At 51.4% G+C, this 12,466-nt stretch overlaps 1 protein-coding gene across 1 annotated transcript in view; it reads left to right on the top strand.

Annotated features, from left to right (window-relative positions):
• Positions 1-10,042, top strand: part of LOC106896506 (zinc transporter ZIP11-like) — a 30,097-nt gene extending 20,055 nt beyond the window's left edge. The window contains 1 exon segment of the mRNA XM_014956577.1: positions 9,748-10,042. Coding sequence (XP_014812063.1) covers positions 9,748-9,981 — 234 coding nt within the window. The 3' untranslated portion in view covers positions 9,982-10,042.
• Positions 10,043-12,466: the final 2,424 nt, after the last annotated feature.

Here is a 12,466-nt window from a genome sequence, read left to right as displayed (position 1 = left end):
GGCCCCCCACTGCCCACCCCCCCCTGGCAGCGGCACCCCCTTGGTTTCACCACCCACCTCCCCTTCCCATTAATTCAATCTGGGCTGATGGCAAATCATTACCGAAGGAGAATATTGTGTAAAAATGAGCTGTTAATTGAACTTTTGTTTGCTTTTTTCTCTTAGCCTTGCAAAAAGCCTTGCATAATAGGGGGCTGCAAAAATACATGTTGCCACGCTACAAATACACAAGGTGGGAAGGGGGCAGGGAGAGGGAAAAGAGGCGAAGCTGGTCTCCATTAGGCTTTAATAAGCATGTGGAGAAAAAGCTCTTGTTAATCCCTTCTGAGGCTTAAAGGTTTATTGCTAACAATTAAAATCTCATATTGTAGCGCTGACTTGATGCCACAAACCTCTCTGCCGTGTCCTGCTGAGCCGCGGGCGTTGGGGGGCAATGACGTGTGGGGCAGCCCTCAGGAAAAGAAATAATACCCCTCGGGAAAATATCCCATAGGATCTGGCTGCAAAAGGCACGTTTCCTCCCAGCAAACAACTGGAAAGATGTATACATCCCAACTGGGTTTGATGGGCAGCGCTCGCAAGCTCAAAAACTCTGCCTGGAGCAACCGATCCTTAGAAAAAAAGACATTTGTTGGTTGTGTTTGGAGGTTTCTCCAGGTTTCCTGGTGGACAAGGAGGTTGGAGACAGGAAACCTGTCTCTTGCTGTTGCAGAGGTGGGTTTTGTTGTTTGGTGGGGCGGTTTTATTGTTTGTTTGTTTTTTTTTGGTGAAGTTGCGTGGCAAAAGGAGCAAAAATGCTCCCGTGCTTTTGTTTTTGCAATGGCAAAGGTTACAAAAACGACCTCCTTTTTCTGCCCTGTGGAACATCACTCTTGCAAAACATCACGTTTTGTAACAAACCTCCTGGGTTTCCCGGGGAGCCTGGGAATTGCGTGTGCCTTTCCTCCCTGTCCTCTTCCCAGACCCGGTGCCAGCAACATTCCTGCTGTGTTTTTCCTCCCTCCTGGAAAGCCCAAAGCCCCAAATGTGCCAATGAGGGGGAAAAAAGAAATATCTGTATATTTGTTGTTAATATGAACGTTGCTTTGGTCTAAAAGATGGGTTTGTGGGTGCCTGGTGCCCTTGCTCCCTGCAGGGATGCTCCTGGGGGTCTGGCTGTGCCGCATCCCGGCTGGGAGTGGGTACCAGCATCCTCCCCTCGGGATGTGGGATGTGTTGATCTCATTCCCATTGGAGGACACATTTGGTTTATTTGAAGTTTTGGGGTGACTTTTGATAAATTTGCCTCCCTCCCCTCCCTAGGATTGCCAGATTTAGTGTTTCTGGGTGTGCTCAGCGTTGTCAGATCATGAGGGATGGGGGTTTTGGCGCTGCCAAGGGTCTCCCCGTGGTGGCTGTCGGACGAGGCAGGTCCCCGCTGCTGCTCTGGGGTCACCCCACGGGACCCCCCGGCTGTCCCCACGCTCCGGGTGACACCGAAGGCAGGGGATTTATCCCTCCTGCCCTCACAGCTCGGTGATTAGAGCCGCTGTTTGCAATTTTCAAGAATTATGACTTATCAAAGTGGCTGATAATTAGCAGTGAATAAAATGTACTTGCGATAATATGACATTAGTTACAGATAAACTGATACCAGCCTGCCTTAATATTCACTTAAGCTTTTCTGTTGGCAGTTATTAGGGAAAGGCTCTGCTCTTGCTGCCGGCCGTGCCGTCGGGAGGAGAAAGGCCTTGCAGTCTGATGTGATCTACTCGTGAGATGCTGCCAGAGCGGATCTGCCCTGAAAAAGCTGATTTTTTAAAATATTTTTTATTTTTTTGTGTGTGTCTGTGGATGAACCTTTCCTTCCCCATTCCCGCTGCCATAGCTACCAGCCTCCTGCCTGCTGGGCTGGGGGAGGATGTGGGGCTGGAGGAGCCAGATGGAAGATGCTCGATGTGGGAAGCGGGGAGCTCCCTGGTCTCCCCCCACCAGCGCCTGCTGCCACGGCTCCGGAAAAATGCTGGTGGTCCCAGTGCTGGCAGCAGTGCTCGGTGTGTAGCAGGAGCAGGTCCTCGGGGTCTGTTCCTCCTTGGGAAGTTGGGTTTCATGAGGATGCTCGTGTTGAATGATGGCTGGATTCATTGTTTGGTTCCTCTGTGCCTCTGCTCAGGGTTATCCCGCTCCGGCGGGTTATCCCAATCCCAGCCAGTGCCACTGGATTCCATAGGTGTCATCAAGGAGTGATTCCCTTCCAGCTCCCTGGCTGGTGGGGGAAGTGATCCTGACCCACCGCTCTCTGCTCTGGAGTTGCTTCTGCCTCATCCCCCTGTGATGCCCATGGACCTGGTGGTTGGGATGAGAGCTTGGGTTGGATTTGGAGACCCCAAAGAACCTCTGATGTCCTCATGTGATGCTTCCTGGGGGCTAATCTTGTCCCTTCCCCTTCTCTGGGGCTCATCCTCTCCTCCCTCTGTATTTGGCAGCACGTTGAAGCTTCGGAGGACGGTTCCGATCACGGCCTCTGGTGGCACATGCCGTGGTTGAGGTTTTATGAAACTTCAGGCAGTTGAATTTAAGAGGGGAAAAATGGAGGAAATTAATTTTGCAACATGATAGTCAGCGCTGACCCGGCTTCGTTAGCAAGCCCAAAAAGAATTGCCATTAAGGTGCCTTTGTCTGCTCTGCCTGTTCCTGCTGCCCCGTTGTTAGCGATCTCCAAATTAAAATACAAACTGAGATGGATCTGAAACACTCAGAGACCCTTAAGAATAAATTCAGCTTTCCATCTTCATTATGCGGGGTTTTGTTGGTGTGGGGTTGGGGTTACTCACTGTAAGAGCAGTGGTCTGGGGTGTGCTGGGTCTCCCCAGGTTTATTCCCAATTTATGGGGGCAGGGTCTGGCTGGTCAAGGGGTTTGGGTGCTGCTGGTGGGACCCCAGTGTGGTCCTGAGCGGCTGGACTGGGCTGTGCTGGGACACGGGGCTGCCAGGCGCCGCGGGAATAGAAATAAGGGAGATTTGCTTGTGTCCTGGAGCTGCTTATTGGGTGCCATTAATCATAAATATGACTGCACCCACTTCAGCGTGGAGAAGAGCCGCCTTTATCGCCTGGAGTATTTCAGGTTGCACTCGAGTTGTTTATTTTAGTGTTTCAAGTGGGGGATTGTCAGCGATCCTGGCTTTGAGAGGAGCTGTGATTCAGGCCCTCTTAGATGTGTGAAGATGAAGATGCCTGCCAGCCCCTTCCCTTAACCCATCAATATTGACCAAAACCATGATTATTTTTTTTTCCCCTAGGAGAGGTGGTGGGACGTGTTGGTTTTGGGGGGATTCTGTGCTGGGGGAACACAGAGCTGGCTGAGCATTTTTTGGAGGGGCACCTGGTGGCTCCTGGTGACATCATGGCTCCTGGTGGCACCTTGGCTTTTGGCAGCACAGCTTGCCGCAGCCTTTGAACCCTCTCCCATTTTTTTTTTCCCCTAGGAGAGGTGGTGGGACGTGTTGGTTTTGGGGGGATTCTGTGCTGGGGGAACACAGAGCTGGCTGAGCATTTTTTGGAGGGGCACCTGGTGGCTCCTGGTGACATCATGGCTCCTGGTGGCACCTTGGCTTTTGGCAGCACAGCTTGCCGCAGCCTTTGAACCCTCTCCCAGGCAGGTCCTCACCCACCCAACTCTTGTGCTCTTCTAATGACTGTTGGCTTCTGGTCCCCGTGGGGTGACATGGGGTCTTTGTATGAAGCCTCAGCCCGATGTCTTTTCCGGCGTGGGGCTGGGATGGGAAGCGATGCAGCCAGGTGGTGGGTGGCTTTATCTTTAATTATTATTATTATTTAAAAAAATGTAGTTTGAGATGAGGGGGGCTCTGGAGAAGCGTGGGGGTGAGCAGGAGGACCTGCCTTCTGCACCCTGGGTGGTGGGGCAGGTCCCATGGGACCATCGGTGGGACCATCCAGGGACTTTGGGAGCAGAATCACCTGCCTGGCTCCCAAGAGATGAAGCTGAGGGAGGATGAGGGTGCATGGGGTACCTCACCATCACTCTGGGCTCCCAAGAGATGAAGCTGAGGGAGGATGGGGGTGTGTGGGGTGAGGGAGGATGGGGGTGTATGGGGTACCTCGCCATCGCTCTTGCCTTCCTCAGCTCCGGGTGGGATACAAATGGGTGCTGCTGGCATCAGGGTGTTCCTTTGGGAGCATCGAGCCCCTGAGGTGTTGTTTCAAATAACAAAATACCCGCCCGTTGTTTGACATGCAAATGGGGCTCTCTGATAACTAAGTGCTTTCTAAGGGAGCTCTCTTCCCACCCGGTTCCTATTTCATGTTTTGAACATAAATCCCGTTTCTCCGCCTCGGAAAAGCCAAGGACTCGCTGTTTTGTTGCCGCGCAGCCTTTGTCTCTGTCCCCAGAGGTGCAGGAGCAGCAAAGCTGAGCGAGTGACTGATGCTCAGAGCTTGTCACGAGCTTTTTGGGGTCCTGGGGGGGCCACGGGGACACGCTGGGTCCATCCCCACGGCCGGGGTGGCTGCTGATAGGGGCTGGGGATGTGCAGTGTCTCCCAGCCCTCTCCTTGATCCCACCCCTCCCTCCTTATCCCTCTCTGGTCACTGATCTGTTATCACTTTCTCTCTTTTAATAAGTGTGAAATGGGAGCCTCCAGGCACCATCAAAGCAGGGCTCGTTACTGTCTCCTTGTCTCCGTGTTGGCTCCCGTACTGGTTAGGAACATCTTCTATTATTTTTTTAATAAGGTAGTGAAATTTATTCTATTTCTCTTTCCTGTTGAGGTGCTTTCTGCCATGATTTGACGCGTTATGGTCTTTGTTTCCCGTGGCTCTGCAGAGCCTGCTCCAGGGCTGCCGGGGTGTTTGCTGGGTTAAGACCAGTAAGATGTGGCTTAACCAGTAAGATTGTGGCCTTGAGCAACCTGCTCTAGTGGGAGGTGTCCCTGCCCATGGCAGGGGGGTTGGAACTCGATGATCTTTGAGGTCCCTTCCAACCCAAACCATTCTATGATTCTATGTTGCACGAGAAGAGCAGCGCCTCCAATTGTGGTACCCAAAGCCAGACCATCAGGTTTTGTCATCTCGTTTCCTTGATTAATTCATTCTCCATCATTGCTCGGGTGGGGAAGAGCAGATTGGTTCTTAAAGGTATTGTTCTTTCAAATTGGATCTGGTTCTGTTAACAACTCGTGCAGGATGCAATCCCATCCCAAATCCTTGCTTCATCTAAAAGCCACCAAGAGCATCCTCCTTATCCCTTTGCCAGGACCAGGGCGATGCCATCGATGCCACGGTGATGGCCACACCACCCAAGGATGCTGGCAGGAGAGGGGCACGTTTCCACCTGGATTAATTCAGGATTGCTGCAGCTTTTGGGTAACAAAAGCGGGGTCTGTGTGGAGTGGGGGTTCTTCTCTGCTCTCTGCAGAGATACCTGTCTCTTCTCCTCCACTTCTACCCACCAGGGCTGTGACAATCTGATGACCCCTCGGCTGGAGCTCCACGAGCAGAGCCGAGCGCGGTGGGGACTCCCACATCCCAGAATAGTTTTCCTCCTGAGCTCTGTGGCTCTTCCTGCCCAAATCTCTCATTGCATCAGGCTTTTTTTTTTTTTTTTTTTTTAAATAATCAGCCCCCGTGGTTATTTCAGTTAGCACTAATTAGTGGCATGAACTAATTAACGTGGGTTGACTTTCCTCTTCTCTTTCTAATGCTTTTTTAACCCACTGACACATTCCAATTAAGGGACTCATGCAGGGACCGGACTGGAATGACTCAGAGCAATCACAGTTGGAATAAATCGTGTGCTTTACTGAAGGTCACCAATATTTTTTCCAAATTGCCGCCGTTGCGTGTGTGTGCTGCCAACAGCGGGGTGACCTGACCTGATGAGAAACATCTCAAGTATCTTCGAGTTTGCCTCCCTTTGGGTGCGAGCAGCTTCCCGGGTACCACGTCCATGGGCGTTTGCTCTGCCGAGAGTGGTAGCCCAAAAAATAGCTGGGGGTGGAGGGGCTTCTCATCAGGACTGTGGACCTTGAGGCGAGTAGTCTTGACCTCACGAGGACCTTGTCTGCATCTGTCTGATGGAAATAGAGGGTCCATGCTGAGTGATAGCCCCTCCTGCTCGTAGAAGTGGTTTCTTTCCCCCCCCCAAGGGGGTTATTGTCACTCTCTGGGTCCTGCAGGCTCTGGCCGTGCCCTGGGCTCGCTGCCCTGCCTGCACGGACCAGTAGCAGTGGAGAGGTTTGGGCTGGGGGGAAGCCACAAATCAGGTGGTAATAAACTAATTAACGTGGGTTGACTTTCCTCTTCTCTTTCTAATGCTTTTTTAACCCACTGACACATTCCAATTAAGGGACTCATGCAGGGACCGGACTGGAATGACTCAGAGCAATCACAGTTGGAATAAATCGTGTGCTTTACTGAAGGTCACCAATATTTTTTCCAAATTGCCAGCGTTGCGTGTGTGTGCTGCCAACAGCGGGGTGACCTGACCTGATGAGAAACATCTCAAGTATCTTCGAGTTTGCCTCCCTTTGGGTGCGAGCAGCTTCCCGGGTACCACGTCCATGGGCGTTTGCTCTGCCGAGAGTGGTAGCCCAAAAAATAGCTGGGGGTGGAGGGGCTTCTCATCAGGACTGTGGACCTTGAGGCGAGTAGTCTTGACCTCACGAGGACCTTGTCTGCATCTGTCTGATGGAAATAGAGGGTCCATGCTGAGTGATAGCCCCTCCTGCTCGTAGAAGTGGTTTCTTTCCCCCCCCCAAGGGGGTTATTGTCACTCTCTGGGTCCTGCAGGCTCTGGCCGTGCCCTGGGCTCTCTGCCCTGCCTGCACGGACCAGTAGCAGTGGAGAGGTTTGGGCTGGGGGGAAGCCACAAATCAGGTGGTGATAAAGCCCTCGAAGCTGCTGTCGCAGTGTTTATAGCTCATTTAGCTAAATGCTGGTTGGAGCCATGAGGAAGCTGAGTTTCTGCTCCATAAAACCTGGTGTTCCCGGGGTCTCACTCTCTGGGTCCTGCAGGCTCTGGCCGTGCCCTGGGCTCTCTGCCCTGCCTGCACGGACCAGTAGCAGTGGAGAGGTTTGGGCTGGGGGGAAGCCACAAATCAGGTGGTGATAAAGCCCTCGAAGCTGCTGTCGCAGTGTTTATAGCTCATTTAGCTAAATGCTGGTTGGAGCCATGAGGAAGCTGAGTTTCTGCTCCATAAAACCTGGTGTTCCTGGGGTCCGAGGTGAGGGAGAGCCCCGTGCAGCGCTGGCAAACCCTTCCCGTGTGCTTAAGCTTGAGACTTTTACTTCTGCAGCCTCAAATTCCCATCCTGGCTTCTCCTCGGCTTGGAGTTTTTCAGAAAGTGATGCTACTGCTTTCCCAGAGGTGAAAGCTCCTTCAGCTTCAGCTGGACTGGGCTCTCCTGGGTATTGGGACACCACACTGCAGCCTGTGACCTTCCATCCTCTCTCTCTTTTTCCCTTCTCTGAGTCAGGTCTTGATGCTGGAGTTCCTCTCCGTCCTCACTGCACCATGTTAGATCCAGGTTTGGCTGGAAAACACTTGTTTTTCTACCTGCTTTTCCAGGTACCGCTCCTGAGACGAGGTGCGGAGCTGCTGGTGTCTCCCGGGGGGGGTGGGATCTGGGGTGGGGGGGTCTCCCTTTTCCCACTGGGATTTAAACACGGGCACCTCATGGGTTCATCCTGTCGCTGCGGGGTGAGCGGAGGTGAAAGCACCCTGATTAAACTGCAACAGAGAGCGGACAGCAAATATGTCATTAGTATTAATAGGGCTGGTCAGACTGTATTATGCAAATGAGGGGAGAATAGATGATTTAGTTATTCATCTTTAACCTTTATTGTTGTTTAACGTGACCTTACCTGCCAAGTCTCTCGTTACCAGCTCTGGCTGTTCAGGGGATGTTGGTTTATTCTGCTGCCATCGATCCCACAGCTACACCCCTGGTCCCAGTGGTGATACTGGGTGCCACCAGGACATCCCTCCTTGAAGATGCTCCCATTTATTGTTGTTTAACGTGACCTTACTTGCCAAGTCTCTCGTTACCAGCTCTGGCTGTTCAGGGGATGTTGGTTTATTCTGCTGCCATCGATCCCACAGCTACACCCCTGGTCCCAGTGGTGATGCCAGGACATCCCTCCTTGAAGATGCTCCTGGGGGCTGGTCCCCCTGCCCTGCGTGGGGATGGGGACTCGGGGTCCCTCTCCCCATGTTCTGGGTGGAGCTGGTTACACTGGGTCATACTGGGACGAGTTCCCATCTCTCAGCTGGGCGGTTATTCCTCTAACCCTGCCTTTCCCATCAGGTTTGGAGCTCCATCTGGGTGGGTTTGAGCAGCCCGTGGGCATCCAGAGATGCAGACATTCCTGCTGCATGTCCAGCATTGGGGGGGAAGATGGGGAGGGGGGAAAGCAGAAACGGTGTCTGCCAGGATTTTTTGGCTGATGTAAATAAAGATTCTGGCAGATCGTCGCTCTCGGCTGGTTTTCACAGCCTGGTCCCTCTTGCCACAGGGCGTCTGCTCCCATTCCCTGCAGACTCTCCACATAGCTGGAGGGTATTGCTTTTGGCCGTCCCTCTCTGCTTTCTGGAGGTTACAAATGGGGTGGGAACATATTCCAAGCGAGCCTGGAGAGTTTCGTCAGGCCATCTGGACCAGTCCCACCGAAATAACACCGGGTGGTTGTGAACATAGTGTTTCGTCTGATGCTCCAATGGGTTCAGTTTTGAACGAGCCATTTCCCTCGCAGACTCCGGCCACCCTGAAGAAGCAGTACCCTACTGCAAAGCCAACTTCTCCAGAGGTCAGCCCAGCAGCTCGACCCTCTCTGGCAGCACTGGATGTCCCTCCTTGTCTGCTGCTCTCCTCCAGGATTTATTTGGAGGGAGTTGAGCCTATGGAACTGCATTTTTTTGTGTTTGTGGAACTGCATTTCTTGCTGTTAATGTGTGTGAATTTTGGCTTTTTCTATCTTTAGCCCCATACAGAATCCCAGAACGATATGGGGTTGGAAGGGACCTCTGGAGATCATCCAGTCCAACCCCCTGCCAGAGCAGGTCCACCCAGAGCAGGTCCCACAGGAATGTGACCAGGTGGGGTTTGAATGTCTCCAGAGAAGGAGACTCCACCACCTCTCTGGGCAGCCTCTGCCAGGGCTCTCCCACCCTCAAAGTAAAGAAGTTCCTCCTCATGTTTAGATGGAACTTCTTATGGTCAAGTTTGTGCCCATTTCCTCTTCTCTTGTCACTGAAAAAAGACTGGCCCCATCCTCCTGACACCCACACTTTAAGTATTTATAGACATTGGTCAGATCCCTCCTCAACCTTCTCTTCTCCAGACTAAAAAGCCCCAAGTCCCTCAGCCTTTCCTCATCAGAGAGATGCTCCAGGCCCCTCAGCATCTTTTGTAGCCCTCTGCTGTTCCCTGTCCTTGAACCGGGGAGTCCAGAACTGGATATAGTTTTCCACATGGGGCCTCACCAGATGGGCCCATAATTCTTGGGCCACGGCTCCTCCTCACCCTGTTCTTGACATTTCTGCTGGAAATGCACGTTTAAATCTAAACAGCTTGATGGTCTGTAGAGAGAGGAGGGAACCCAAAAGACGTGTTTCCATGCAGCTGCTATGACACATGCCCTGGTTGGCTTCCCAACTGTAGAGATGCCAGAGTGGTCCCCACGGATGGGGTTGGGAAAAGACTGATGGGGGAAACATGGGAAAAACCTTAAATTCCTCTCTTGCCTTGCAGGGTTTCAGCGGACCTCCCCACGCAGCCTTTGCCCTGAGCTGCGACCAACGAGCGGTGAAAGAAAAATACGAGCAGGAACCTGCCCATCAGCTGGACTACGAGAGCGAGTTGTCCATCCGGATAGGTAGAGCTGGGCTCCATCCAGGCAAGCATCCTGTCATATACCCACCGCGGAGTGTCCAGGGGGGAATACCCCCCTTAAACTGGCACCCAGACTGTCACGTATGTGATTGAAATTAGATTGGTTTTGACACGTGCATGCAAAATGCACCTCCTCTTCCCTTCTCCGGATCTGTCTCTCTCTGCTGCCTCTTATTCCAAGAATCGTTACTCCTGTTTCTACTTCAGTTCTCAAAACCACTTGCACGTCTGTCTGTGCCTATGAATTATTGATAATTAGATATCTCATTCACCGGGGAAATGAAATCATCAGCTTAGCTTGAGATAAGTTTATTTGCAGCGTGGGCGCAGCTTGCCCTAGCCCTACCCTTGCCAAGTTATGCCACGTTGAAGGTGCCCCGCGACACTGACCCTCGGTGGCCCTCCCTAATTATAGCTGAGGACTGGCAGTCGTGCTGTCACTCCTTATTTTGGAGGTTAATAGAATTGTAGCTGCCAAAGAGTGTTATAAAATGTCTTGCTGGCAGCTATTTCCTCCTTAAATAGATTTTTTTTAAAGAAGGAACCTTTTAGTCAAGGTGGTAGAACCTCGTTGGGCATCCCCAGCTCCCTGGTGCGTGTATGGGATGGATGGTGGCCACCCTTGCACGGGCTGCGTGGGGGATATGTCCCTCCTCTGAGACAACACCATTTTCTTTTACTTTATTTAACAGCAGCTTTTCAGTAGACAAAGGAAATGCAATTTAGTGAATTAATCTTTTTCTCTCCTCTGCTTTCTCTTGGTTGGAGAGAAACTGAAATAGTGGTTTACAATATCTTGAGTGCAATTGGGAGCAGATTGAGAGGAAGAAATGATCCTTCTTTTTGCAAAGAATAGTGCTACCCTCTTAAATTGGGCTCTCCGTTATTTAACTGCATTGCTTAATTGCATGTTTCATAAAGTCTTTTAAATCCAGAGGATTTTTCAGGACTTGAATTACCAGTGTGGATTTTTCCAAAGGGATGGAAGGGAGCTTTGTACTAGACTCAGTGGGCTTTGGATCCTGGATGGCTCTCAGCTCCTGCAAAGTTTTCGATATTTTTGTAAGGTGGAAGCTTTAAATCCCAGGTGCAGTTTAATTTTATTCTTCAGGAAAAAAAAAAAAAATAGTAGGCAGCCCTGCAATTTTCAGAACCGTAAGCTGCTGGGGTTTTATGTTTTCATCTTCTCTTGGTTGCAAACAATAACGGTGCAAATGGTTTTGAGAATAGAAAATTTCCATTAGACTTGGTTGTTTTTCCTCTCTCTGGGGAAATGGTATTAAGAATCTACAATATATTAATTCTTGTATTGTCTCTTGCTATTTTTTTTTTATTATTTTTTTTTTCTTTTCTGCTTACTGAAATGAACTCAGTATTTTAACAAGATACCTCAAGGCTTCCAAGAAAGCAGCTTTCCCCAGCGCTGGGCTGCGCTCTGGGGAACACTCTGGGAACAGAACGGGCGTTTTCAAAGTCTAATGGGTGCTAAGTGGAATGTTTCAGACTTAATCACTGTTGAATCATTGACCCTTCCTTCATATTTACATGTTTTAAAATGGCTAAAGCTGTGAAAACAACAGGGAAAAAAAAAATCCCAAAGCACACCAATGCCATGTTTTGTAGTTGGGGATGGTGGGGAGCAGGGGAACTGGGATGGAGCTGGCTGGAGGCTGGAAACACACAGCTCTCCAGGGCCCTTTGTGTCTGAGCTTTGATTTTAGACATGGAAATGCATATTTAAGGTGGTGGCGTGTGAGGTTTGGAGCAGGAGCGGCTGTGGGTCGTGCTGGGGTGGTGGGATCTCTGTAGATGCAATGAGCAAGTGAGATGGTTTGGGTTTAGAGCTGTAGGAATCATATATCATAGAATGGTTTGGGTTGAAAGAGACCTTAAAGATCATCTCATTCCACCCCCTGCCCTGGGCAGGGACACCTCCCACCAGACCAGGTTGCTCCAAGCCCCCTCCAACCTGCCCTTGAACCCCTCCAGGGATGGGGCAGCCACAGCTTCTCTGGGCAACCTGGGCCAGGCTCTCACCACCCTCACAGCAAAGAAGTTCTTCCCCACATCTCATCAAATCTCCCCTTTCAGTGTCACACTCTTCCTCCTCCACTTGTGGCTCCCCTCCCTGACCCAGAGTCCCTCCCCATCTCTCCTGGAGCCCCTTGAGGGACTGGAAGGGGCTCTAAGGTCTCCCCAGAGCCTTCTCTTCTCCAGGCTGAACCTCCCCAACTCTCTCAGTGTGTCCCCACAGCAGAGGGGCTCCAGCCCTCCCAGCATCTCCGTGGCCCCCCCCGGCCCCGCTCCAACAGGTCCATGTCCTTCCTGTGCTGGAAAGGCAAGAGTTAAACCCATCCTGTTGGGAGAAAAGAATTCTCATTCTGCTTTTTCCCCAGCTGGCAGCGTGTTTGGGTGCCTCAGTTCTTCCCAAATCCTTGGTTTCCCATCACTTGTGAGTTGTTTTTAGGGAGTGAAGACTTGCAGTGCCACCTGGACTGGTCCAGGAGCCCCCCCTCTCCTTCCTCATCTCTCCTCTTCTCCCCTCCTCCCTTGTCCCCCCCCAGCCCATGGTGGCCAG

This window comes from Calidris pugnax, unplaced genomic scaffold, assembly GCF_001431845.1.
Source record: "Calidris pugnax isolate Ruff unplaced genomic scaffold, ASM143184v1 scaffold312, whole genome shotgun sequence".
Lineage (NCBI taxonomy): Eukaryota > Metazoa > Chordata > Aves > Charadriiformes > Scolopacidae > Calidris > Calidris pugnax.
This window is presented reverse-complemented; position numbering and strand designations above follow the sequence as displayed.